Source organism: Leucoraja erinacea, chromosome 3 (assembly GCF_028641065.1).
Source record: "Leucoraja erinacea ecotype New England chromosome 3, Leri_hhj_1, whole genome shotgun sequence".
Taxonomy (NCBI): Eukaryota; Metazoa; Chordata; class Chondrichthyes; order Rajiformes; family Rajidae; genus Leucoraja; species Leucoraja erinaceus.
Window position 1 is genome coordinate 80,398,436 of NC_073379.1, and position 27,731 is coordinate 80,426,166.

Genomic DNA, 27,731 nt, shown 5'->3' on the forward strand with positions numbered 1-27,731 from the left:
TCTTTTACATCGTAAACTTCAAGAAATCTTGTAAAAAAATGAAGAAAAAAAAACATAAACAAAATCCCCCCTCCCCCAAATGTAAGTCAACATCTTACTATAAAATCACATACACAATTTAGAATTAACTTTAATTCATCACCACAATGATAAAACTTTAAATATGGGAATTAAAATGAGAGAAAATAGGACATTTCTACAGACACAAGTAAGCATGAAATAGACTATTTTCCAGCTTTCGCCTGTCTTCTCACTTTCAATTGAGAAATGGAGTAATGGTAGATTGAACTGCCTGGATTTTGCTGTGAACAACCATCGGCATTTACCTCATATACAGTTATCCTGTGACTTTTTCGAGGGATGGTCCGTGAAGATTTCTAGCAATCAAGTACTAATCTAATGAGGTCTCTCTAAATGGGATCTGTGCAGTCTGCGAGCAGGAAGGCCATCAGTGAACATCTTCAACCACCACACCGAAGAACATTCACTGAGAGACACAGCAAAGCAGGAGGTAAAAACTGGACATGGAATAAAGATCAAAAAGTATACATGGAATTAAGAAAGAGACAAAGGAAGAAAAGCAGGCATAACAAAAGTTAAACATCTTTAAATTTATGACTCATATTCTTCTAAGAATCCTTGCTTCAGAGCAGAAAGATGAGTAATTATTACTTGTTACACTGCAAAAAACTTGTTACACTGTCATTCTACTAGCTAGCCCCCAAATTCTTCAGTTATCTTTTTGTTCAAGCTGTCGTGGTTAGTTCAGTGCTGAATCAATTGGCGGGACCACAGCAAATAAGGGCAAAGTCAGAGTTTCCCTACATTACTATTAAGCCATTATAATTGGTGAAAAATTTGGTCATGATATTTGTAGCTCAGTAACATCAGTAAGCTCTGAAATATACTTATGGAGTTAAAATCACTGCAGAAACTGTGAGGCTTACTGATCAAAACCCATATTATTTCAGACATGAACCTCAAGTTAAATAATTGACATACCTGTTGATTTAATTCGATATTTGGTTGGGAAAGCAGAAGCTTTACTATTCCTAGATAAAACAAACAGACAATAGTTAAACAAGTGTACAGTGATAGTTAAACAAGTATACAATGATTGCTCTTATTTTCTACTTCATCCAGGAAAGCATGGTGCTGAGCAATGGAGGTGTGATATTATTATTTGAAACCTTGGTACTGCTGTGATTCAAACAAATACAATTCTGCAGCTTAGCAGCAAGGGGTTCTAGTAAATAAGCCACACTTGGCTAGTTGGTGCTAACCAACTTTATAGGGGAGAAATAGACACAAAAAGCTGGGACAGGCAGCATCACTGGAATGGGTGTCGTTTTGGGTCGAGACCCTTCTTCAGACTGAGGGTAAGGTAGAGGATTGGAGAATGATATGATAAATTGGAAGAACTGCAGGCTGGTGTGGCGGTACTCCCCTTTCAGGTTCTACTGACAAATTAAGCGAGCTAGTCAGCCACCAATGTATTTCCAGATTACTGAAAACCAGTCTGGTTTGGTTATCCTACCTAGACTGTTACTAAGAATATTTAGAGTCTATGAAGTATTAGTTTGTTCATATCACCTCTGCTTTATACCATATCTATCGTGATGGCTAAAATTTCTGCCTAACCTTGGTTCAGGTACATATAAATAGGCTTTTAAAACATTATTAAATAATGAGGCATGTCAATCTTCTGATTTCATTAGTCGTCGGTGTGGGAGGGGGCAAAAGAAAAGTGATTTTCTTTTTGTGTGTTTTCAATTTATACATAATGGTTAGCTTGTCCTTACAATTAAATCACATGGTGACTTTAAGTCCCAAAGAAAAAAAACTGATATAGATTATTTTAAGAAGAATATGCAATGTGACAGAGCAAACAAATTATTAAGTACTGTCTATCCAGGAAAATGCAATTAAATGCAGGATAGAGGGGTATGGGTCATCCTCTGGCAGGTAAGATTTATTTATATTGGCATCATGGGATGGTACTGACATTGTGGGCTGAAGGGCCTGTTGCTCTGCTGTACCGTTCTATGTTGAACTTCAAATAATGCGAAAAACAATGTTTACCTTCAATGTATGTAAAAATCATTTTTATCATTCTTAAAATGGTTCACCTTGTATTATTAACTTCAGAGGTTTCAGTCAGACAACCACACTTCCAGCTTACAGATGAAGATCATTGATTTGAAGAGACAAGTTAATAAATACTTGTAAAACATTTGTTTTAACTCCATGAGCTTTAATTAAGGTAGACTTAATGAAACACGGCTCTAACCAAATCACTCAACATGCTTACATTTAATCAATCTATATTGGTAGTGTTGTTTGAGGGAAAAGGTTTTGTTACTTCCTAAATACTTAATTATGCAAAAGAACTGCCAAGAATTTGCAAGCAGGAGTAAACAAGAAAGTACCTCGATCAAATTTGTCGCCCATTCACCACAATAACCAGAATGCAACATCTAAACAAAGATGATGAATTTACTGTACGCAGGAAGAGACACTTACCCAGGTGTCCTCCATGACAACCCCAATAAAGAGCTGTGTTTCCAGCTTTGTCCAAAGAATTCACTGCCACTCTGTTTTCTAAACATTCCTTTAACCAGCTTTCATTCCCTGAAATATCAAAAGCATCACTAGAATTTCATACTTCACATTGGAAAAAAAAGACAAGTTCTTAAAAGTAAATGGAAAAATAGCAATAAATAAGCCATTTAATATACTGCACATCTACTTAACAGCAGACAGTGTTGAAAATAAACAAGAATACTTAGCCATCAGGAAGCTGTAGAAAATCTGTATGGCCAGAGCAATGATTACCAAGAGTGTGATGACCACCCAGACCACCCAAATATATTTCAGCCCACATTTTTCTTGTTGGGTAGATTTTGTATCAGGTTCGCAATTTGACATAAGTACATTTAAGGGAAATTCTTAACATCTGATACTCATAACTCCAATACTAACTCCAGGAGGCATAATCTTTGTTGCACTTCTTGGCTCCCACTGGGGAAAAAAACCTACTCACTAACTAGTTTGAAAAGCATGTCCCCAGAATATTTACAAAATACAAATGTAATATTACATAGAGATGCATTTCCTGCACCGTCAAATCCTGAAGTAATCAGAAAACACAATTACGTGTCATACTTTCAAATTGTTAAAATATTCTGACGATTTCCATAGGCTATTAGTGACATTTGATGGAAATCTAGAGGACCAAAAGCACATAGGAGCGTGAAATGGAGTGCAATGCCAAATTAGTGCAGGAGGCAGAAGGAAGCAATCAGGAAGGGCATAATCCAAGTCCTTTTCACAAAATACCTTCTAAATTATTACATAGGGGACAGTCTCTGGGAAAATGCAGAGGACATGCCTTATGGTGAAGACAGTATTGTGCATAAAAAACAAATAGAGTACAGATAATAACATTTCTTGCAATCATTTTTTCCCTTTCTTTTACTCCACTTCTTAAGAAAAATTTAGCAAAACATCTAAAGAATATTCAGATTTGTTTAAGAATAAGAACTGAAAATGTAGATCTTAAATGTACTTCTTGGTGATTCCATTTCCTGCTGGTTGAAACTTTTGCTTATTTGGTTTGCTGTTGGACTCACCGCGTTTGGCAGCTTCATGTAACGGATTGTCAATCGATTCTACGTGTTCAGCAACTGTGGAAAGAACTTGGAAATTACTTTTCTCATGAAAACTGTATTATTTTTTCTTAATCGTGGAAGCTGCAGAAATATTAAATCATCACGTAAAATTTCAGAGCACATTTAACTGATAGGGAATAATTAATCCATCATGGACTTGAAAATCATCACCAGAGAGGGGACTACGCAATACTGTTAGCTCCATCAGTTCAAGAAAAAGGTATTAGAGTTGCATTTGCAGCAGAGCCATTACTAAAGATCCTCTGTTTCAAAAGTGACTTTCTAGTCTCTTATCTTTATGCATGTGGGTTTGGCTGGTAAAGCTGGCATTTATTGACCATCCTCAATTGCCCTTCAAAAACATAGAAACATAGAAACATAGAAATTAGGTGCAGGAGTAGGCCATTCGGCCCTTCGAGCCTGCACCGCCATTCAATATGATCATGGCTGATCATCCAACTCAGTATCCCGTACCTGCCTTCTCTCCATACCCCCTGATCCTCTTAGCCACAAGGGCCACATCTAACTCCCTCTTAAATATAGCCAATGAACTGGCCTCAACTACCCTCTGTGGCAGAGAGTTCCAGAGATTCACCACTCTCTGTGTGAAAAAAGTTCTTCTCATCTCGGTTTTAAAGGATTTCCCCCCTTATCCTTAAGCTGTGACCCCTTGTCCTGGACTTCCCTAACATCGGGAACAATCTTCCTGCATCTAGCCTGTCCAACCCCTTAAGAATTTTGTAAGTTTCTATAAGATCCCCTCTCAATCTCCTAAATTCTAGAGAGTATAAACCAAGTCTATCCAGTCTTTCTTCATAGTCCTGACATCCGAGGAATTAGTCTGGTCAACCGTCTCTGCACTCCCTCTATGGCAAGAATGTCTTTCCTCAGATTAGGAGACCAAAACTGTACACAATACTCCAGGTGTGGTCTCACCAAGACCCTGTACAACTGCAGCAGAACCTCCCTGCTCCTATACTCAAATCTTTTGCAATGAAAGCTAACATACCATTCGCTTTCTTTACTGCCTGCTGCACCTGCATGCCTACCTTCAATGACTGGTGTACCATGACACCCAGGTCTCGCTGCATCTCCCCCTTTCCAATCGGCCACCATTTAGATAATAGTCTGCTTTCCCGTTTTTGCCCGTAAGCCACCATTTTGCACTGTTACAGTTCTTTTGGTGAAGTACTGTTGGATAAGTAGTTCAAACATTCAGACTAAATGTCAATGAAGTCATGACAATATATCTCCAAGCCAGACGGATATGCGACTTGGAAGCGAGCCTGTAGGTGGTGGCATTCCCATTTGCCAGCTGGTCTTTATCTTGCTTAATGGTTGAGATCGAAGATACTATCAGAACAGCACATGCGGCATTGTATAGATGGTACACACTTGCAGTCACTGTTCACCAGTGGTAGGGGTATTTAATGTAGATGGGGTGACAATCAAGTGGGTTGCTTTCTCCTGAATAGTGTTGAGTCTCTTGGAAGGAACTAAAAACAGCAAAAAAGCAGAAGATGATTTAACCTCTTGTGTTTCCTCAGCCATTCAACAAGATCGGTTGACATTTTGCTCAGCACCACTTTACTGCATTAATAAAATATCCTTCAATAATATCCAAAAATCTTTCTATCTCCATCTGAAATACACCGAACAGCCTGCCCTTGCCAACTCTCCGAAGATTCACTACTCTCTCAGTCAATAAATGTTCCTTAGCCCCATTTTGAATGATCATCCCACATTTTGAGACTGATATCTCATGTGCTAGATACCAGAGTCAGGGAAAATATCAACTCTCCTTCAAGCTCCCCACAAATGTTGTGTACATTTCAATGTGATTACCTCATAGTAAACTCCTTATAAAGGAAATCAAAAAGGCTAAATGGAACTTTCACTCTTTCCTGGAGGACGAGGCAGATGTTTGGCAGCTGTGGCATGATTTGCACGCCATCACTTCCTACATGACAAAATCACGTGGCAGCTCAAACGACAGCAAGGCATCACACCAAGTTGAGCTCAATGTATTCTTCGCATGCTTCAATAGGGACAATACTGATGTGTCTTCTCAGGTCCCCATAGACCTCAATGGTATTACAATCACAATCACATAGTCATAGTGTCACAGAGTGAAAACAGGCTCCTCGTCCCAAGTTGCTCATGCTGGCCAACATGCTCCATTTACAGTTGTACAGGGCATTGATGAGACCACACCTGGAGTATTGTGTACAGTTTTGGTCCCAAAATCTGAGGAAAGACATTCTTGCCATAGAGGGAGTACAGAGAAGGTTCAACAGACTGATTCTTGGGATGTCAGGACTTTCATATGAAGAAAGACTGGATAGACTCGGCTTGTACTCGCTAGAATTTAGAAGATTGAGGGTGGATCTTATAGAAACTTCCAAAATTCTTAAGGGGTTGGACAGGTTAGATGCAGGAAGATTGTTCCCGATGTTGGGGAAGTCCAGGACAAGGGGTCACAGTTCAAGAATAAGGGGGAAATCTTTTAGGACCGAGATGAGAAAAACATGTTTTTTCACAGAGAGTGGTGAATCTGTGGAACTCTCTGCCACAGAAGGTAGTTGAGGTCAGTTCATTGGCTATATTTAAGAGGGAGTTAGATGTGGCCCTTGTGGCTAAAGGGATCAGGGGGTATGGAGAGAAGGCAGGTACGGGATACTGAGTTGGATGATCAGCCATGATCATATTGAATGGCGGTGCAGGCTTGAAGGGCCGAATGGCCTACTCCTGCACCTATTTTCTATGTTTCTATGTTACACCAGTGCCACCTGCCTGCAAGCCAACATCAGATGATCCTTCAGGAGTGTGAACCTACACCGTCCAACTGGCTGGAGTGTTTGTGGATATTTTCAACCTTTCATCACTGATGTCTGCAGTTCCCACCTGATTGAAAAAGGCATCAATAATACCGGTGTCCAAGAATACTAAGGTGAAATGCCTCAATGACTACTGACTGGTGGCACTAACGGTTTTGAGGGGTTAGTCATGGTGCATATCAACTCCTAGCTCAACAACAACCCGGACCCACTACATTTTGTCTACTGCCACAATAGATCAACAGGGGATGCAGCTCTCCACTCTGCAATAGGCCACTTGACCAATACAAACAAATATATCAGGCTGTTGTTCGTAGACTACAGCTCAGCATTCAACACCATCATCCCCTCCAAACTGTCCAACTGGATCCTCGACTTCCTTATAAACAGAACACAATCGGTACGAATTGGCAACGACACTTGCACCTCAATAACCATCAGCACAGGCACATCTCAAGCCTGTGTACTCTGCCCCTGCTCCATTCACACTCCACCGATGGCTGTGTACTCTAATATAGTTCCATATCCATCTTTAAATTTGCTGATGACACCATAGTTATTGGACAATTATAAATAATTAATTTATAATTGATTTATCCCCATAATTATCCCTATAATATAAATAATTGATTTATAATTTACAATAGAGTATAAGAGGGAAAATCGATCGTCTGATTGAATGGTGCCAGAACAACAACCTTGCTCTCAATGTCAGTAAAAGTAAGGAACTGACTGGTGACTATGGAAGAGGAAGGCCGAGGATCCACAAATATTTCATCAATTAAAAAACATAATTTTAAAGACAATTGGACGTACATACAGTGGCTTGCAAAAGTATTCATACCCCTTGAACTTTTCCACATTTTGTCACGTTACAACCACAAACGTAAATGTATTTTATTGGGATTTTATGTGATAGACCAACACAAAGTGGCGCATAATTGTGAAGTGGAAGGAAAATGATACATGGTTTTCAAATTTTTTTACAAATAAAAAACTGAAAAGTGTGGCGTGCAAAAGTATTCAGCCCCCTTTACTCTGATACCCCTAAATAAAATCCAGTGCAACCAATTACCTTCAGAAGTCACCTAGTTAGTAAATAGAGTCCACTTGTGTGTAATCTAATCTCAGTATAAATACAGCTGTTCTGTGAAGGCCTCAGAGGTTTGTTAGAGAACATTAGTGAACAAACAGCATCATGAAGCCCAAGGAACAAACCAGACAGGTCAGGGATAAAGTTGTGGAGAAGTTTAAAGCAGGGTTAGGTATAAAAAAATATCCCAAGCTTTGAACATCTCACAGAGCACTGTTCAATCCATCATCCGAAAATGGAAAGAGTATGGCACAACTGCAAACCTACCAAGACATGGCCGTCCACCTAAACTGACAGGCCGGGCAAGGAGAGCATTGATCAGAGAAGCAGCCAAGAGGCCCATGGTAACTCTGGAGGAGCTGCAGAGATCCACAGCTCAGGTGGGAGAATTAGTCGTGCACTCCACAAATCAGGCCTTTATGGAAGAGTGGCAAGAAGAAAGCCATTGTTGAAAAAAAGGCATAAGAAGTCCCGTTTGCAGTTTGCCACAAGCCATGTGAGAGACACAGCAAACATGTGGAGGAAGGTGCTCTGGTCAGATGAGACCAAAATTGAAGTTTTTGGCCTAAATGCAAAACGCTATGTGTGGTGGAAAACTAACACTGCTCATCACCCTGAACACACCATCCCCACTGTGAAACATGGTGGTGGCAGCATCATGCTGTGGGGATGCTTCTCTTCAGCAGGGACAGGGAAGCTGGTCAGAGTTGATGGGAAGATGGATGGAGCCAAATACAGGGCAATCTTGGAAGAAAACCTGTTAGAGTCTGCAAAAGACTTGAGACTGGGGTGGAGGTTCACCTTCCAGCAGGACAACGACCCTAAACATACAGCCAGGGCTACAATGGAATGGTTTAGGTCAAAGCATATTCATGTGTTAGAATGGCCCCGTCAAAGTCCAGACCTAAATCCAATTGAGAATCTCTGGCAAGACTTGAAAATTGCTGTTCACAGACGCTCTCCATCCAATCTGACTGAGCTTGAGCTATTTTGCAAAGAATGGGCAAAAATTTCAGTCTCTAGATGTGCAAAGCTGGTGGAGACATACCCCAAAAGACTTGCAGCTGTAATTGCAGCGAAAGGTGGTTCTACAAAGTATCGACTCAGGGGGGCTGAATACTTTTGCACGCCACACTTTTCAGTTTTTAATTTGTAAACAAATTTGAAAACCATGTATCATTTTCCTTCCACTTCACAATTATGCACCACTTTGTGTTGGTCTATCACATAAAATCCCAATAAAATACATTTACGTTTGTGGTTGCAACGTGACAAAATGTGGAAAAGTTCAAGGGGTATGAAAACTTTTGCAAGCCACTGTACATGTAGGGAAGGTTTAAAGGAATATGGGCCAAACGGTGGCAGGTGGGACTAGTGCAGTTAAGGCATCTGGTCAGCATGGGCAAATTGGGCCGAAGAGCCGGTTTCCATGCTCTATGGCTATGATTATATGAGACTTGGTATGTCAATGAATACTCTCTTGAACTTCTACAGGTGTACGGTAAAAGGTATGTTAACCGGTTGCATCATGGCCCTGTTCGGCAACTCGTACGCCCAGGACCGAAGGAGATTACAAAAACACAGCCTGTCAGTACAGCATCACCTATACTGATCTCCCCACCATCAATGGCATCCATAGGGGCCACTGTCTCAAAAAGGCAGCCAGCATCATCAAGGACCCACAATATCCTGGCCACACTGTCATTTCATTCCTGCCACTGGGAAGGTGGTATAGGAGTCTGTAAACTGTAACATCTAGATTCAGGAACAGCTTCTTCCCAACAACCACCAGGCTAATGAACACTACAAACTCCAACTAAACAGATTACAAACTGCCTTTGTTGAACTAGGGGCTTCGGGCTTTGTTTAGTTCTTTGCAATATATTGGTTTTTTTTAAATTTATTAAATCCTTTAAAATATATATTTGTTTCATATATTATATATTGAGTCCTGTGTTACAAAACTGTTGTGCTGCTGCAAGTAAGAATTTCATTGTTCCATTTAGGTACAATAAAACACTCGACTCTCCTGACTTTTGTTTTGTAAACTCTATAGCATGGGTCTCCAAACTTTGGCCTGCGGGCCACATCCGGCCCGCCACGAGATTTTATCTGGTACGCAGCAAGCTCTGAGCTCTGGGCTCCCCCGGGTCCTAAAGTCCGGCGACTCAGAGAATTTGTAGTGTGTTTGCAGCATTTGCTCTCCAAACAACAGATTTGTTTTCTTCGGAACGGATCTTTGGAAGAATGGGTTCAAACCGAATTCCTGGTTCCAGGTGGGAGCCGGTTGTGCTCAGGCTCTGTCTCTCTCCCTGTAGAATACGTAGATCATTCTTTGTTTCAGTCGTCGCCAGATCCTTCCCTCACCTCTCTCTCTCTCTCAGGTACATCATGTCTGTATTGGTGCTGCTTCCTGCTCTCGTTCACCGCTTTAACGCTTCATCTCACTCATTACCAGTTTACAACCAGCTCCCACTTTCCTCTGCTCGAGCCCCAACTCTTCCCTTCACATTCACGCCCTCTCTATCTCTGATTCAGAGAAAACGCACGTGACCACAGTCCATTCCATGCCCGCGGACGCCATCGGCTACCTTGTCTATCCACTACCCCTGTTTGTGCAACAGAACTGGAATATTCCCTCCAAAATCGAGTCCGTACAGCAAAACAGACATGATGCAGTTGCCTCCTGCAGTTGTACAGGGCCCCAGTGAGACCACACCTGGAGAATTGTGTGCAGTTCCGGTCTCATAATGAACATACAAGATTATTAAGGGTTTGGACACGGTAGAGGCAGGAAACATGTTCCCGATGGTGGGGGAGTCCAGAATCAGGGCCACAGTTTAAGAATAAGGAGTAAGCCATTTTGAATGGAGATGAGGAAAAAAAAAAATCACACAGAGGGTTGTGAATCTGTGGAATTCTCTGCCCCAGAAGGCAGTGGAGGCCAATTCTCTGGATGCTTTCAGGAGAGACTTAGATAGAGTTCTTAAAGATAGCGGAGTTAAGGCATATGGGGAGAAGGAAAGAAAGGGGTACAGATTGTGGATGATCAGCCCTGATCACAGTGAAATAGGCGGTGCTGGCTCAAAGGGCCGAATGACCTACTCCTGCACCTATTGTCTATTCTCTTTATTTTTGCCAAATATATAATGTGGCCCTCATGCTGAAAAGTTTGGAGGCCCCTGCTCTAGAGTATCATCCTAGTCTGTTTAATCTCTCCTCAAAAAACAAATCCATTGTCTACAGCTGTTCAAGGTGACTCGCCATCTCCTTTTCAAGAGTAATTGTGGGTGGTGTTCTTGCCAGAAATATCCTCAACATCCCAGGAATTTTTGTGCTGCTGTCATTTAGGCAATTAAAGACTATTTCACCACACTACTGCTGCCTTGCAGATGGCGGAAAATGTTTGGCTATCACGAGCATCAGGACATCCAGTCTATGATTTATCCTGTAACCACATTAATTATCTGACTGATCCAGTTGAATTTCTAGTCAATGTTGATAATCAGACAATATGACAAAGGTAATGACAATGAATGACAAGTCAACTTTAAACAATATCAGATACAAATGGATGCTATGTGAATTGAATGTTATTGAATGAAATGGATGTTAATGCAAGGAAGTGGGCGGCACACCGGTAGAGTTGCTGCCTTACAGCGCCAGGGACTCGGGTTCGATTCTGACGTACAGAAGGGTCTCAAACCGAAACATCATCAAGAAGGGTCTTGACCCGAAACGTCACCCATTCCTTCTCTCCAGAGATGCTGCCTGTCCTGCTGAATTATGCCAGCATTTTGTGTCTATCTTTGGTTTATACCAACATCTGCAGTTCCTTCCTACACATTTTTATGCACCACTGCAAAATCTCCTCATGGTATGTCTACTTTAAAGAAGTTCTCCTCCTCTCTCCGACGAGAGTTCAGCAACATCCTCTCTTGCTGCTCCCCCTGTGATTCCTTCTGCTCTCTGATGCTACGACCTTGTTTAAACCCAGACTCGCTACCACAGCTCTTGTTGTTTGCTTTGTTGTTAACTTCCTCCAGCTAACATTGATCTATTCTAATTTTCCTTGATCACCATTCCCGTTATCCTATTTTTACCTTACACGTCCTTATCTATATATCTCCCACTCCCCTGACATCAGTCTGAAGAAGTGTCTCGACTTGCAACGTCACCCATTCCTTCTCTCCAGAGATCCTGCCTGTCCCGCTGAGTTACTCCAGCATTTTGTGTCTATCCCCAGGACCTTCATGAGTTTTCTCCGAGATTGTCAGTTTCCTCCCACACTCCAAAGACGTACAGGTTTGTAGGTATATTGGCTTGGTATAAATGTAATTTGTCCCTAGTGTGTGTAGGATAGGGTTAATGTGCGGGAATCGCTGGTCACTGTGGATCCGGTGGACTGAAGGGCCTGTTTCTGCACTGCATCTCTACACTAAAAGTCACAAAGTGCTGATGTAAAGATCAGCCATGATCTTATTGAATGGCAAAGCAAGCACAAGAGGCTGAACGGTCTAATTCTTATTCTTTTTATTTTTAATTACTTTCAATAGGCTCAAAATCATTCAAGACAAAGCACTGATGCACTGGTATTCAAAGACTTCAACAATAAATATCCGAGACATTTTCAGTCTGCTGCAAAATCAAATATAAAAACTCTATTCCTTTGCTTACCATAGTTACTTGGAATTAATCCTGTTCGACCTCTGCATGTGCCTTTCCACCAATTGGGATCACTCTTAAAGCAAAATTATAGTTAAAATAAAAATCTATTTAAGATCATAAAAAATATTTGATTAATCAATCTAGGAGATACAAATCAATTAGAAACTTACATTATCTGAAATATAAAGTATGTCCCCTTCATCAAAATATAATTCATCTGGCTAAAAGAAAAAAAAGGAAGAAATTAAAAAATATCTCAATGCAAATAAACTAAGCAATACAAAGTGAACCCAACTGATAATACACGTGTAAGCTCACAAATGTTTTACGTTATGTAGCCACAGAGCAACGCAAAAGGTCAGAAGAGTGAATCAGCCATTCAGTCAGAGACTCTAGATCAACCGGGGTTCCCCGGAACGCTAAGGTTCTGCGAGAAGTTGCTAGGGGTTCCGAGAGAAATTGTGATAAATAGGCTTACCATATGTAAATGCATTTTTTGAATCATTTTTGTGTTGAATTTCATATTCGTAATTTTATTATATACATACGGCACATTCTTGGAAAATTCTTGGGTATTATAATAAAGTCTTCAATCTGTTATATCATTTAAAAGTATAATAATCATAGGGAATATATTTAGTAACATTTATACGGCACCAGTGTGAAACGGCCTTTAGTGGTCAGTGGACAGGAGCTGTATGTGATGGATTCATGTTTACAGATATGGTAGATTTTTTTGTGTGAATGAAAACCTCCTTATGAGGTCTCCTTAACAAGCAGTTTGATTTCAGTTTTTTTTTTGCACTGTCAATATACTTGAGAAAACCGCGTAATTTTTTGCTTAAACCAGTTATCAGAAAAATATATTATGTTTGCCGTAAGTTTATAAAAGAGTAAGAAGGAGATTATTAAAGATATCTAATAATTTTTATGTAGGGGTTCCCTGCGACTTGAAAATTATTTCAAGGGTATAAAGGTTGAGAAACGCTGTTCTAGATGCACAAACGTGGAGCAACAAATCTTCCGCTGGAGGAACTCCGTGATCGAGCAGTATCTGAGAGGCAAGAAGTCCTGATGTGGTGTTTCAACCTGAAACGTTCCTTCTCCTACTGTGTACACATATACTGCTCGACTTGTTGAGTCCCTCTGGCAGATTGTTAGTTGATTCAGTTCAACTCATCCGTGTTAGTATTCATCCTCTACATGTGGAAGTAAGGTTGTTGCTAGGTAACCCACGCGTTTCGATTTTATAGATGTCCTATAGTTGATTTTGTCTCCAAGTTGGGAAGACCACTCAATATTGCACTCCACAGAACTGTAATGAATGTTATCAAAGCACACACAGGACTGGCAAGAAATAGCACCTATTAAAAATGGAGAGAGGAAACTAATTCTGCTATTCTTTGGAATAAACTTATGTACAGACACCAGACTTTTGGATGTATTAATATTATCGGAACTCGTTCGAATGTGCAGGTATCCATAAGTCAGGTACTTGTAACCCAGGGATGGTCTGTAATCTTATTTGACCACCAAATTTTCTGTTTCTCCAAATCCATGATTTTATCATCCATCCAATATAATTTTAGTATTGATCTCGGCCTCATGACTCTGGTTTAAATGTTGATTTTCTGCATCATGTCCCAAAAGAAATTAGTAATGCCCTCCATAATAAATCCTGCATCTATATTCTTTCAAACTTCACTGGTCAATTACCAGAAAAACACAATAATCTTAAAGTCCCGCAACACTAACATGTCCAATCCAATCCAACTTTATTTGTTAAGCACTTTAAGACAACCAATGTTGACCAAAGTGCTGTACAGAAGAATAAACAAGACATCATAAACAGACAACATAACAACTCACATAAAGCGCAAACATTACATATGAAATACAACAATAAATTAAAAGACATAAAACATGAGTAAAAATAATAACCACGCAATAAAGCAATCAAAATAAGAAATTAAATCAAGTAAATAAAGTCGACATCTTACTGGGTATCAAAGGCCACGGAGAAGAGATGGGTTTTAAGAAGTGATTTAAAAACAGACAGAGAAGGGGCCTGTTTAATGTAGAGAGGCAGATCGTTCCATAATTTTGGTGCCGACACAGCAAAGGCACGGTCCCCTCTGAGCTTCCGCTTAGTTTTAGGCCCACTCAGGAGCAGCTGATTATCTGACCTGAGAGAGCGGGCGGGTGTATAAGGGTGTAGAAGCTCAGATAGGTAGGGCGGGGCAAGACCATTTAGGGAGTTAAAAGCAAATAAAATAATTTTAAAATGGATCCTAAACTGAATAGGCAACCAGTGGAGTGAGGCTAAAATGTGCGAAATGTGCTCATGTTTACGTGTGCCAGTTAAAAGACGTACAGCTGCATTCTGTACCATCTGGAGACGGGCGATGGAGGACCTACTAACCCCCACATACAGTGCATTGCAGTAATCCAGCCGGGTGGTAACAAAGGCGTGGATTACCGTCTCAAAGTGCTGCCTTGACAGAATTGGCTTTATTTTGGCCAGCTGCCTCAAATGGAAAAAACTTGATTTAACAACAGCCTTGATCTGACTGTCAAATTTAAGCTCAGGAGTGTGCAGGAGGTTGAAGAATAAGTAGTCAAAGTATATCATTAACAACCACAATGGAAGTAGTCTTCACCATAACAGTAACTTTACTATATTAATAAACCCAATGCTTCCATCATATTATTATTGTTTGAAATCATATCTTGCCTCATGAAAATATTTTTAGGTTAAATAATATTGAAATATTGTTCTGAAAAACAAAATGATTTTAGAAAAAAATAAATAGTCACAGATGGAGCAAGAGCAAGAATTATAGAATTATCCCATCAAAAATAGCCAGTGTTCATATAGACTGTGATGGGAACCTTTCTATTAATAAAGGGATTATCTGAAGGTATTTATGGAAAATTTAGTCTTACAGTTTAGAAACATTTTTGTTAGAAAATATCATTGACATGAGTGGAATAGATAGGGCAAATGCAGAGTATTTTACCTAATGAAGGGAAATCAAGAAACAGAAGATTAAGGTGAGAGTGTCAAGATTTCATAGGAACCCGAGGGGCAGCCTATTCACACAAAGGATGGAACAAGCTGTCAGAGCAGGTGGTCGAGGCAGGTACTATAACAGCATTTAAAAGACAGGTACATGGATAGGAATGGTTTATGAGCCAAACTTGGGCAAATTAGACTAGCTTTGATATTGCATCTTGGTCGGAATTGAAGAGCTGGACCAGTATGTACCCACACTTGAAAGAATAAAAATTAATATGGAATGATTTTATATAAACAAATATAATATGGCAGATTTTATATAAAGCTTGTAAAGTAAGGGATAGAGCCAAATTTCAAAGCTAAAATCACTGCATTCAATGGAAATCGGAAATAAAGTTTCTGCCAAAACAAGTCAGTAAAAGCATCAAAGAGACACAACTTGCGTTTAGCAACTTTTTCATTTTGACGAAACCAAGTAGATTGAAAAATGAAAACAATTTATTTTGACTGCTTAATTTGCAACTCACAAATTGAAAATGCTTTTATTAATCAGCTCTGTCCTTGATCAGTCAACTGTGAGTCCATGAGGTGTACATGGTAACATGAATGAAAAACAATATTTAGTTTGGTTCACATATATTTTTTGTATTTTCATTTTTCAGGAACTGCTTGTCATTGGAAAGAACAGCATTTATTGTCATGTCATGCCCTGTAGTGCTGTTTTAGGTGGTATATTCTACAGCTGAGATTGGTGCGAATATTTAGCATGGTGATTTAAAACTCTTCTTGGTCCATCACAAATAGGATACCAAGGCTAAAAACTATTTTTCAGCCGATTAAATCTCAGGTAGAGGAAGGCGATCAATGATCAACTGGTTTATGATGAAACAAAAAGCAAAAGTCACAGATTTCCAAATTATTGCACAAAATTGTAGCTCACCATGACCTGGTACAGGTGCACAACCTTTTATCCGGTGTTCCGGAAACCGAAAAACTCCGAAAACCGGCCATTTTCCCCCAGGATTTCCCCCAGGATGTCGTCTGCACACCAAAGCTCGCGTCTGGCGCCAAACTTGACCCGAAACGACCCACGGTCAACCCAGGTCTGTACTACTGTAGCGGCTGCCTCCTCCCTGGAGACCGGGGAGACACTTAAACATCTGTAAATCATTGCTTAAATGTTAGTCAGTTAGTTTGGAGGGTTTTTATGTGAAGGGGGGGTTGAAGGGGTAAACTTTAATTCTTAGTCCCCTACCTGGTCGGAGAGGCGGGGAGCAGTCAATGCCTTACCGGGTCGCCGTGCAGTAAGCTCCGCAGCGCTGTGGCCGCCAACTCCCAGCTGGGGCTGCGGGCGGCGCCGGTTGTAGCTCCGACCCCGGCAACTCTACCCCTGGCTGCGAGGCGCTCCAAATCCAGCTCCGCGATGTTGGGAGTCGCCGACCAGGTAGGGGACTAAGAATTAAAGTTTCCCACTTCACCCACCCACCCCACCACCACCACATAAATCCCTCCAAACTAACTGACTAACATTTATGCAATGATTTACAATGATTCCCCGGTCTCTGGGGAGGAGGCAGTCGCTCCAGACTTTTCAAGCCGCCCGCGCTACCTACCGAATCTACGCTAAAAATCTTCCATTCGGAAATCCGAAAATGTCCGAAATCCGACAAGTGTCTGGTCCCAAGGCTTTCGGATAAAAGGTTGTGCACCTGTATCAGCTAGTTTAACATCAAGGTAATATTCATAAGGTCACAAATGCCAAGACAGTAACCAAGTCATTATGGTCGTGCATAAGAAAAGCTAAGGGCACATTCAAATCCCCCAATGATAAATTCATTAACCGAGTTCAAAAATAACTCGATGGTAAAAATAATGAAACTAAAAAAGGGACAATACTAGATAGCCCCTAATATGCGATTTTAACTAACTGACCTGGTTATTAGCTTCAGTGATCACAAGGGGACTAATATCATGTGCAGCTCGTTACAGGTAAACACATTCTACATAGATTTTAAAGGCATTTCACAAGTTCACAAGTTATAGAAGTTCAATTAGGCCATTCGGCCCATCAAGTCCACCGCCTCAATCATGGCTGATCTCAGCCTCCTAATCCCATTTTCCTACCTTCTCCCCATAACTCTTGACACCTGTTCTAATAAAGAATTTGTCTATCTCTGCCTTAAAAATATCACCGGCCTCCACAGCCCTCTGTGGCAATGAATTCCACTGATTAACTACCCTCTGACTAAAGAAGTTCCTCCTTACCTCCTTTCTAAAAGAGCGCCCTTTAATTCTGAGGCTATGACCTCTGGTCCTAGACTCTCCTACCAGTGGAAACATCCTTTCCACATCCACTCTATTTATGCCTTTCATTATTCTGTAAGTTTCAATGAGGTCTCCGCTCAACCTTCTAAACTCCAGCGAGTAGATGCCCAGTGCTGTCAAACACTCATCATATGCTAACCCACTCATTCCTGGAATCATTCTTGTAAACCTCCTCTGGACCCTCTCCAGAGCCAGCACATCCTTCCTCAGATATGGGGCCCACATTTGCTCACAGTACTGCAAACGCGGCCTGGACAACGCCTTATAGAGTCTCAGCATTACATCTCTGTTTTTGTATTCCAGTCCACTTGATATAAATGCTAACATTGAATTTGCCTTCCTTCAGGGCTGCCAACATTGGGTGAGAGTTGGGAGTGAGAAATTTGCGAGAGATCAAGCCCGAGGGAGCATCGCGACCGGTGGGGGGGGGGTGTGGTGGGAGGAGGGAGGAGGGTGCCCCCTCCCATTGGTATGGAACATTTGCATTTTTCAGCTTGAAATTGTGCAATATGGTGCATACTATAGCGAGTCTTAGAACTTACACTTGAATGCACTATATATGCTTTAAATTGGTTGGAGCATTTTTGAAAGGGGGGAGGCTGTGCGATCACTGATCACTGGCCTTGGGGGTACCCGGTGAGGGAGTGGAGCAACCGAGTGGGGAGAGGGTGTGGAAAAAGGGTAGGAACTTTTTGAAATTTGATGTATTAAAATTATGTTTTAGTGCACTGTAGAAGTATGATTTCAATGTTTTTTGTATGAAGTATTTTTAAGAAGTAACTTTTTAAGGGGTAACTTTATCCACACAAAGGGTGATGGGTGTATGGAACAAGCTGCCAGAGGAGGTAGTTGAGGCAGGGACCATCCCAACATTTAAGAAAAAGTTAGACTGATACATGGATAGGATAGGTTTGGAGGTATGGACCAAAAGCAGGTGGCGTAGCTGGGACATGTTGGCGGGTGTGGGCAAGTTGCACCGAAGGGCCTGTTTTCACACTGTATCACTCTATGACTATATTATACCTCCACCATGCATGAATGCTTCAAAATCAAGTGATCGAGTTTTATTGCCATATACTCAAGCATAGAAACATAGAAAATAGGTGCAGGAATAGGCCATCAGCCCTTCGAGCCAGCACTGCCATTCAATATGATCATGGCTGTTCATCTAAAATCAGTACCTCTTTCCTGTTTTTTTCCCATATCCCTTGATGTCATTAGCCCCAAGAACTAAATGTAACTCTCTCTTGAAAACATCCAGTGAATTGGCCTGCACTGCCTTCTGTGGCAGAGAATTCCACAGATTCACAACTCTCTACGTGAAGAAAGTTTGTCCTCATCTCAGTCCTAACTGGCCCCCCCCCCCCTTTATTCTTAAACTGTGACCCCTGGTTCTGAACGCCCCCAACATCGGGAACATTTTTCCTGCAGTTACAGTAAGTGAAAATCTAGCAGGCAAGCAGGATGCTTTCTCCAACCACCCCCATTTGAAGTCCACTATCTTCCACCGTTTCTAACCAGTGCTTGGTACTTATTTCCAGCAGCCACTGGTTGTCCTCCAGGATGCACCGACTCGCAGCCTGATCCATGCCGGTCACCTGGGCAAATTTGCCACAGAAATTCTCTCTCTCCCCCCCCCCCCTCTCTTCTCCTCTCTCTCTCTCTCTCTCTCTCTCTCTCTCTCCCTCTCTCCCTCTGTCTCTCTCCCCCTCTCTCTCCCTCCCCTGTCTCCCTCTCTCCCCTTCCCTCTCTTCTCTCTCCCCCCTGTCTCTCTCCACCCTCTCTCTTCCCCGTCTCTCCGTCCCACCTCTCTCCCCCTCTCTCTCGTCCCCTCTCTCTCTCTCTCCCCCCCTCCCCTCTCTTTCTCCTAACTCTCTCCCCTCTTCCCCCTAACTCTCTCTCCCCTCTCTTATTTGCCCCCCATCTCTCTCTTTCCCCATTTCTCTCTTTCCCCCTCTTCCCCCTCTCTCTTTTACCACCCCTCTCTCTTCCCCTTCTCTCTCTCTCTCCTCCCCTTCACCTCTCACCCTCTCCTCCCTCCATCCCCCCCACTCCCCACTTCCCCCCCCTCTCTCTCTCTCTCTCCCCCCCCTCTTCTCTCTCTCTCATTCACGCCCCCTCTGTCTCTTCCCTCTCTCTCCTCTCATCCCCCCCCCTCTCTCTCTCCCCCCACTGTCTCCATCCCCTCTCTCTCTCTCTCTCCACCTCCCTTTGAGAGTCTGTCCCTTCAGCACAAAGACTCTTGCGGCATCGGCGCGACGCTTCCGACGGCTCCGCGGCCCGGGACACTCGCACTGTCCGTAGTGCTCCATGGCCAGAGCTGCAGCGAGCGACTCGCAGCGCCGCAAACACTCGACAGCGTCGCAAACACATTCGCCAGTCCCGGCTCCCCGCATCTGTTCCCGCCGCTGGTTCCGCTCCCATCCCTCCCGCAGCCCCGGCTCTCCAACACCCGCGGACCATGCAGTTTATCCGAGTTTTGAAATTTTCGTTGATCACAGATTTTTTCATCACAGAGCGTGAGACATTTCTGATCGGCGTGAGGGCGTGAGTTTGCTTGAGGTCGTGATTCTCACGCGCAAAGCGTGAGAGTTGGCAGCCCTGCTTTCCTTGCTACTGATTCGACTTGCAAATTAGCTTTTTTCGAGTCTTGCAACAGCATCCCAAGTCCCTTTGCGCCTCCGATTTCTGGATTCTCTCTCCATTTAGAAAATAATCTACGCCTTTATACTTATTACCAAAATGCCTGACTCCGCATTTTGCTATATTGAAGTTCATCTGCCACATCTCTGCTCACTCTCCTAACCTGTCCATGTTTTGATAAAGACCTTCATTCCAGGAGCTTAAGATGCATAAGATTAAGTGACTTGCTTATATGGATTCATAACTGGTTTGCTGATAGAAGAGGGGTGTGATGGACAGACAATATTAAAGCTGGTCAGTGACCAGTGGAATTCCACAGAGATCTGTACTGGGACCTGTTGTTTTAATGTGAATAACTTGGACATGAGCATAGATGGATTAGTTAAGATAGGTTTGCAGATAACGCCAAGTTTGCTGGGGTCGCAGACTGCGAGGAAGGCTGTCACAGTATGCTGTGGAACATAAGATCACCTACAGAAATGGGTGTAAAAATGGCAGATGGAGTTTAAACTGAGCAAGTGTGAGGCATTGCATTTTGGGAGGTCAAATATTAGGGGAAAATATACAACTAATGGCAAGACCCTCAACAACATTGATGTACAGAGGGATCATGGGGTCCAAGTCCGTAACTCCCTGAAAGTGACAACACAATATATTGAGTGGTAAAGACAGCATATGGTATGCCTATCTTAATTGGTCAGGCCATTGAGTATACGAGTCAAGAAAACATGATGCAGCTTTTTAAGACATTGGTTAGGCTGCATTTTGAGCATTGTCCATGCCAACCAACGTACCTCATCTGTGCTCGTCCCGCCTTCCTGCATTTGGCCCATATCCCTCTAAACTATACTTATCCCTATAGCTGCACAAATACATTTAAATTTTATTATATTACCTACTTCAATAACCTCCTCCATATACCCAAGAACCTGTGTCAAAAGATTACTCCTCAGACTCCTATTAAATCATTCCAATTTCACCTTAAACGTATGTCCACTGGTCCTTGATTCTCCACTCTTGGTAAAGATTGTGCATTCACCCGAACTATTCTCAACATGATTTTGTACACCTCTATAATCATACCTCCGCCTCCTGCACTCCAATTAATAAAGTCCTAGCCTGCTCAACCTCTACCAAAAGCTCAGGTCCTTGAGTGCTGTTGCATAGAGGCTTTGGAAAGCGTGCAGAGGAGTTTTACCAGAATAATGCCTGGATTAGGGGGTTAGAGAGAGTTAGATATTGCTCTTAGGGCTTAGGGCTAACGGAATCAAGAGATATGGAGAGAAGGCAGGAATGGGGTACTGATTCTGGACGATCTGCCATGATCATATTGAATGGTGGTGCTGGCTCGAAGGGCAGAATGGCCTACTCCTGCACCTATTTTCTATGTGTCTATGTTTCTATGTTAGCTACAGGGAGAGGTTGGACAGACTTGGATTATTTTCTCTGGTGCGTGGAGGTTGAGGGATAGGGCAAACAGTCAGAACCTTTTTCCCAGGATGAAAACATCAAGTACTAGATTACACAGTTTTTAAGGTGAGAAGGGCAAAGGTTAAAGGAGATGCATGGGGTGATTCTATTTTTTACACTGAGAGTGGTAAGTGCCTGGAACATGCTGCCGGGGTTGGTGGTGAAAACAGATACGATAAACGCCTTTTGGATAAGCATGTGGATATGTATGAAATGGGGAGATATGGATTATGTGCAGGCAAAGAGGTGGGCTTGGCATAATGTTCGGCACACAACATTATGCCAAAACTGTTAACTCGCTGGTTTGTGTAGACTGGGAATCAACATATTCATCATGAGGCATTGTCTGAGAAGAGCTACCTTTGTGGAGCCCTTCATCACTTCAACATTTGAATGCATTTCGTTGTCTCTGTACTGTACACTGACAATGACAATTAAAATTGAATCTGAATCTGATCTTTTCGTGGTACTGCTTCTGTTGAATGATGTTTTGGGGTTAGGTCATTGGAGATACTGGTCTGGATTAGGTGGTGATCAGTCCAGTAATCATCATTAACACAGGCATCGACAATTGGAGATCTTTGAAGTGGCACATTTGGACACTGAAATATTGTTACAGTGCTCTCATGGGAGGGAGGGTGGAGAAGGGGATAAGCCTTCTAGTTGTCCATAAGGGTTCCTGACAGGGTGGACGTGGGGAGGTTATTTTCTTTTATTGCAGAATCTAGAACCGCAGGTCTGTCTCATCTATGCAGTGAACAACAGAGTTAATGTTTAGTCAGAATTGGAATAAGATAGAAAACAAGGATGTATTAGCAGAAAAATGTAGAATGTAGAAACAAGGAACTGCAATGAGTCCCCAATAAAGACACAAAGCACTGGAGTAACACAGTGTGGAGAACCTGAATTGGTGACGTTTTGGGTCAGGGCCCTTCTTCAGACTGATTTACAGCCGGGGGGTTTGCAGGGGTTGTTTGTGGTAGGGAAAGTAAAAAAACAAAAGTAGTGATGGTGCCTGCCAAGGGAGGGTGTTGAGCACTTATTCATCATGGGTGATTCATCTGGAGAAGATTAAACAGAATAAAATGAATGAGGACAGTGGGGAGAGTTGAATAAAATGCTGGGCTGGTAGAAACTAAACTCTGCAGCTGTTGAAAATCTGAACCCGGCTTTGTAGTGTTCATCTTTTATCTTTGATCTGTGATTCAAATTGATAAATCAGTTTCTGCCATCCCAAATGAGAACAGGATAGTGGGTATGATCACAAGGTGGTTTAAGGTGAGAGAGGAAAACATTTAATAGGATGGTGGGTATATGGAACAAGTTGCCAGTTGAGGTCGGTACTACAGCAACATTTCAAAGGCATTTCAACAGGTACATGGACAGCAAAGGTTAAGAGGGATATGGTCCAAACACAGGCTGGTGGGGCTATTGTAGATGGGGCATCATGGTCAGAGTGGGCAAGTTGGGCTGAAGGGCCTGTTTCTATGCTGTATGACTCAGTGACCATAAATCTTGAATTTCCACTCACAAAACATCTTGCCATGGAAAATACTCAGGCTCAATTTGACAACTAGTGGAAATGTGTCTACTAATCCCTCTCTGTCCTTAAGCAGGGGGCACTTCAGTTTTTTAACATTAACAGTTAACGTCAACGTTAACAGTTAAACTGTTGCACAACTCACTCTTGCACAATTCTTTGTCGATGTGATTTTTACATCGTTTACTATAACTCTCATCTTATGTAACAGATCTCAAATATTTCACCTCACCATATCAGCTCAAAAATGAACTGAAATTTGACAACAAGTCTTCCTTGCATCAATTATGTAGGGTAGAGGAAGTGATTGCAGCAAAAAGCATATCCTGCTTTCAGTTACGTCATTACTCAGCTATATAATGATGGCCGCACATCTTAAGATCCCAGTTGGGTTGAAACATTTCCTCTTTAAAGTCGATTGCCAAATTTTCCTATTAAGAGCAATGACAAATCAACATTTGCTTGGATTAAATGATCATTGCATGAACAAACAAATAGTGATGTCTAATACGCTGAGTGAAAAACATGGTCTGAAGAAGGGTTTTGACCCGAAACGTTGCCTATTTCCTTCGCTCCATAGATGCTGCTGCACCCGCTGAGTTCCTCCAGTTTTTTTGTGTACCTATGGTTGACAGCAATGTGGGAGAGTAGTGCAAAAACTATTAGACAAGCAATTTTACACAAAGTTGTTTGATTCTAATAAAATTCAAGTTAACTTTAACCTTGAAGTTAATTCAGACTTCCTTCCATTTGTGCAATTTTAAATTATGGTCTGCTTTATTGCCTATTAGCTTGATCGTATGCAGTAACATTGGAACAAAAGAAGAACAATTTTGGAAACTGTTGAGGGAGATTGCTCATCAGGGGAAGGCAGCAGCAGCCAAGTTCATGGCACCATGGGTAGCTCTGCGGCACATGAGGGGGGGGGGGGGAAAGAGTGGAAGGGCAATAGTAATAGGGGATTCAATTGTCAGGGGAATAGATAGGCGTTTCTGCGGCCGCAAAAGAGACTCCAGGATGGTATGTTGCCTCCCTGGTGCAAGGGTCAGGGATGTCACTGAACGGCTGCAGAACATTCTGGAGGGGGAGGGTGAACAGCCAGTTGTCGTGGTGCATATTGGCACCAACGATATAGGTAAAAAAAGGGATGAGGTCCTACAGGATGAATTTAGGGAGCTAGGAGATAAGCTTAAAAGTAGGACCTCAAAGGTAATAATCTCTGGATTACTACCAGTACCACGGGCCAGTCAGAGCAGAAATAGGAGGATATTGCAGATGAATACGTGGCTTGAAAAATGGTGCAAGGGGGAGGGATTCAAATTTTTAGGGCATTGGAACCAGTTCTGGGGGAGGTGGAACCAGTACAAACAGGACGGTCTGCACCTGGGCTGGAATGGAACCAATGTCCTTGGGGGAGTGTTTGCTAGTGCTGTCGGGGAGGATTTAAACTAATGTGGCAGGGGGATGGGTACAAGAGCAGAGGGGCAGGGGGGTGTAAAATGAAGGTAGAAGCAATAGGTAGCAAGGTGAAAAGTAAAAGTGGCAGGCAGCCAAAACCAGGGCAAAAATCAAAAAGGGCCACTTTTCAACATAATTGTATAAGGGGTAAGAGCGTTGTAAAAACAAGCCTGAAGGCTTTGTGTCTCAATGCAAGGAGTATTCGTAATAAGGTGGATGAGTTGAACGTGCAGATAGCCATTAATGATTATGATATAGTTGGGATCACGGAGACATGGCTCCAGGGTGACCAAGGCTGGGAGCTGAACATCCAGGGATATTCAATATTCAGGAGGGATAGAGAGAAAGGAAAAGGAGGTGGGGTAGTGTTGCTGGTTAGAGAGGAGATTAACGCAATGGAAAGGAAGGACATTAGTTTGGAGGATGTGGAATCGGTATGGGTAGAGCTGCAAAACAATAAGGGGCAGAAAACGCTGGTGGGTGTTGTGTACAGGCCACCTAACAGTAGTACTGAAGTTGGAGATGGTATCAAACAGGAAATTAGAAATGCTTGCGACAAAGGCAAAGCAATTATAATGGGTGACTTCAATCTACATATAGATTGGGTGAATCAAATTGGCAGGGGTGCTGAGGAAGAGGATTTCTTGGAATGTATGCGGGATAGTTATCTAAATCAACATGTAGAGGAACCAATGAGAGAGCTGGCTATTTTAGACTGGGTATTGAGTAATGAGGAAGGGTTAGTTAGTAGTCTTGTTGTGCGTGGCCCCTTGGGCAAGAGTGACCATAATATGCTTGAGTTCTTCATTAGGATGGAGAGTGACATTGTTAATTCAGAAACAATGGTTTTGAACTTAAAGAAAGGTAACTTTGAGGGTATGAGACGTGAATTGGCCAAGATTGACTGGCAATTAATTCTAAAAGGGTTGACGGTGGATATGCAATGGAAGGCATTTAAAGACTGCATGGATGAACTACAAAAATTGTTCATCACAGTTTGGCAAAAGAATAAATCAGGGAAGGTAGTGCATCCATGGATAACAAGGGAAATCAGGGATAGTATCAAAGCAAAGGATGATGCGTACAAACTAGCCAGAAAAAGCAGCATACCGGAAGACTGGGAGAAATTCAGAGACCAGCAGAGGAGGACGAAGGGCTTAATTAGGAAAGGAAAAATGGATTATGAAAGAAAACTGGCAGGGAACATAAAAACTGACTGCAAAAGTTTTTATAGATATGTGAAAAGAAAGAGATTAGTTAAAACAAATGTAGGTCCCTTGCAGTCAGAAACAGGTGAGTTGATCATGGGGAACCAGGATATGGCGGACCAATTGAATAACTACTTTGGTTCCGTCTTCACTAAGGAAGACATAAATGATCTGCCGGAAATAGCAGGGGCCCGCGGGTCAAAGGAGGTGGAGGAATTGAGTGAAATCCAGGTTAGTCGGGAAGTGGTGTTGGGTAAATTGAATGGATTAAAGGCCGATAAATCCCCAGGGCCAGATAGGCTGCATCCCAGAGTACTTAAGGAAGTAGCTCCAGAAATAGTGGATGCATTAGTAATAATCTTTCAAAACTCTTTGGATCCAGAGGATTGGCGGGTAGCAAACGTAACCCCACTTTTTAAGAAGGGAGGGAGAGAGAAAACGGGGAATTACAGACCAGTTAGTCTAACATCGGTAGTGGGGAAACTGCTAAAGTCAGTTATTAAAGATGGGATAGCAGCACATTTGGAAAGTGGTGAAATCATTGGACAAAGTCAGCATGGATTTACGAAAGGTAAATCATGTCTGACGAATCTTATAGAATTTTTCGAGGATGTAACTAGTAGCGTGGATAGGGGAGAACCAGTGGATGTGGTGTATCTGGACTTCCAGAAGGCTTTCGACAAGGTCCCACATAAGAGATTAGTATACAAACGTAAAGCACATGGCATTGGGGTTTCAGTATTAATGTGGATAGAGAACTGGCTGGCAAACAGGAAGCAAAGAGTAGGAGTAAACGGGTCCTTTTCACAATGGCAGGCAGTAACTAGTGGGGTACCGCAAGGCTCAGTACTGGGACCCCAGCTATTTACAATATATATTAATGATCTGGATGAGGGAATTGAAGGCAATATCTCCAAGTTTGCAGATGACACTAAGCTGGGGGGCAGTGTTAGGTGTGAGGAGGATGCTAGGAGACCGCAAGGTGACTTGGATAGGCTGGGTGAGTGGGCAAATGTTTGGCAGATGCAGTATAATGTGGATAAATGTGAGGTTATCCATTTTGGTGGCAAAAACGGGAAAGCAGATTATTATCTAAATGGTGGCCGATTGGGAAAGGGGGAGATGCAGCGAGACCTGGGTGTCATGGTACACCAGTCATTGAAGGTAGGCATGCAGGTGCAGCAGGCAGTAAAGAAAGCGAATGGTATGTTGGCTTTCATAGCAAGAGGATTTGAGTATAGGAGCAGGGAGGTTCTACTGCAGTTGTACAGGGTCTTGGTGAGGCCACACCTGGAGTATTGCGTGCAGTTTTGGTCTCCAAATCTGAGGAAGGACATTATTGCCATAGAGGGAGTGCAGAGAAGGTTCACCAGACTGACTCCTGGGATGTCAGGACTGTCTTATGAAGAAAGACTGGATAGACTTGGTTTATACTCTCTAGAATTTAGGAGATTGAGAGGGATCTTATAGAAACTTACAAAATTCTTAAGGGGTTGGACAGGCTAGATGCAGGAAGATTGTTCCCGATGTTGGGGAATTCCAGGACAAGGGGTCACAGCTTAAGGATAAGGGGGAAATCCTTTAAAACCGAGATGAGGAGAACTTTTTTTACACAGAGAGTGGTGAATCTCTGGAACTCTCTGCCACAGAGGTAGTTGAGGCCAGTTCATTGGCTATATTTAAAGGGAGTTAGATGTGGCCCTTGTGGCCAAGGGGATCAGAGGGTATGGAGAGAAGGCAGGTACGGGATACTGAGTTGGATGATCAGCCATGATCATATTGAATGGCGGTGCAGGCTC

The 27,731-nt window shown here is 42.3% G+C and overlaps 1 protein-coding gene across 1 annotated transcript in view; it reads right to left on the minus strand.

Moving 5' to 3' along the window:
- The window catches only part of ostf1 (osteoclast stimulating factor 1), a 55,313-nt gene that overhangs the window by 20,729 nt on the left and 6,853 nt on the right, over nucleotides 1–27,731 (minus strand). The window contains exons 3-7 of the mRNA XM_055630965.1: nucleotides 12,440–12,490; nucleotides 12,279–12,342; nucleotides 3,633–3,686; nucleotides 2,524–2,631; nucleotides 1,003–1,052 (exon numbers count right to left, since the gene is read on the minus strand). Of these exons, the coding sequence (XP_055486940.1) occupies nucleotides 1,003–1,052; nucleotides 2,524–2,631; nucleotides 3,633–3,686; nucleotides 12,279–12,342; nucleotides 12,440–12,490 (327 nt within the window). The remainder of the gene's footprint in view (nucleotides 1–1,002; nucleotides 1,053–2,523; nucleotides 2,632–3,632; nucleotides 3,687–12,278; nucleotides 12,343–12,439; nucleotides 12,491–27,731) is intronic.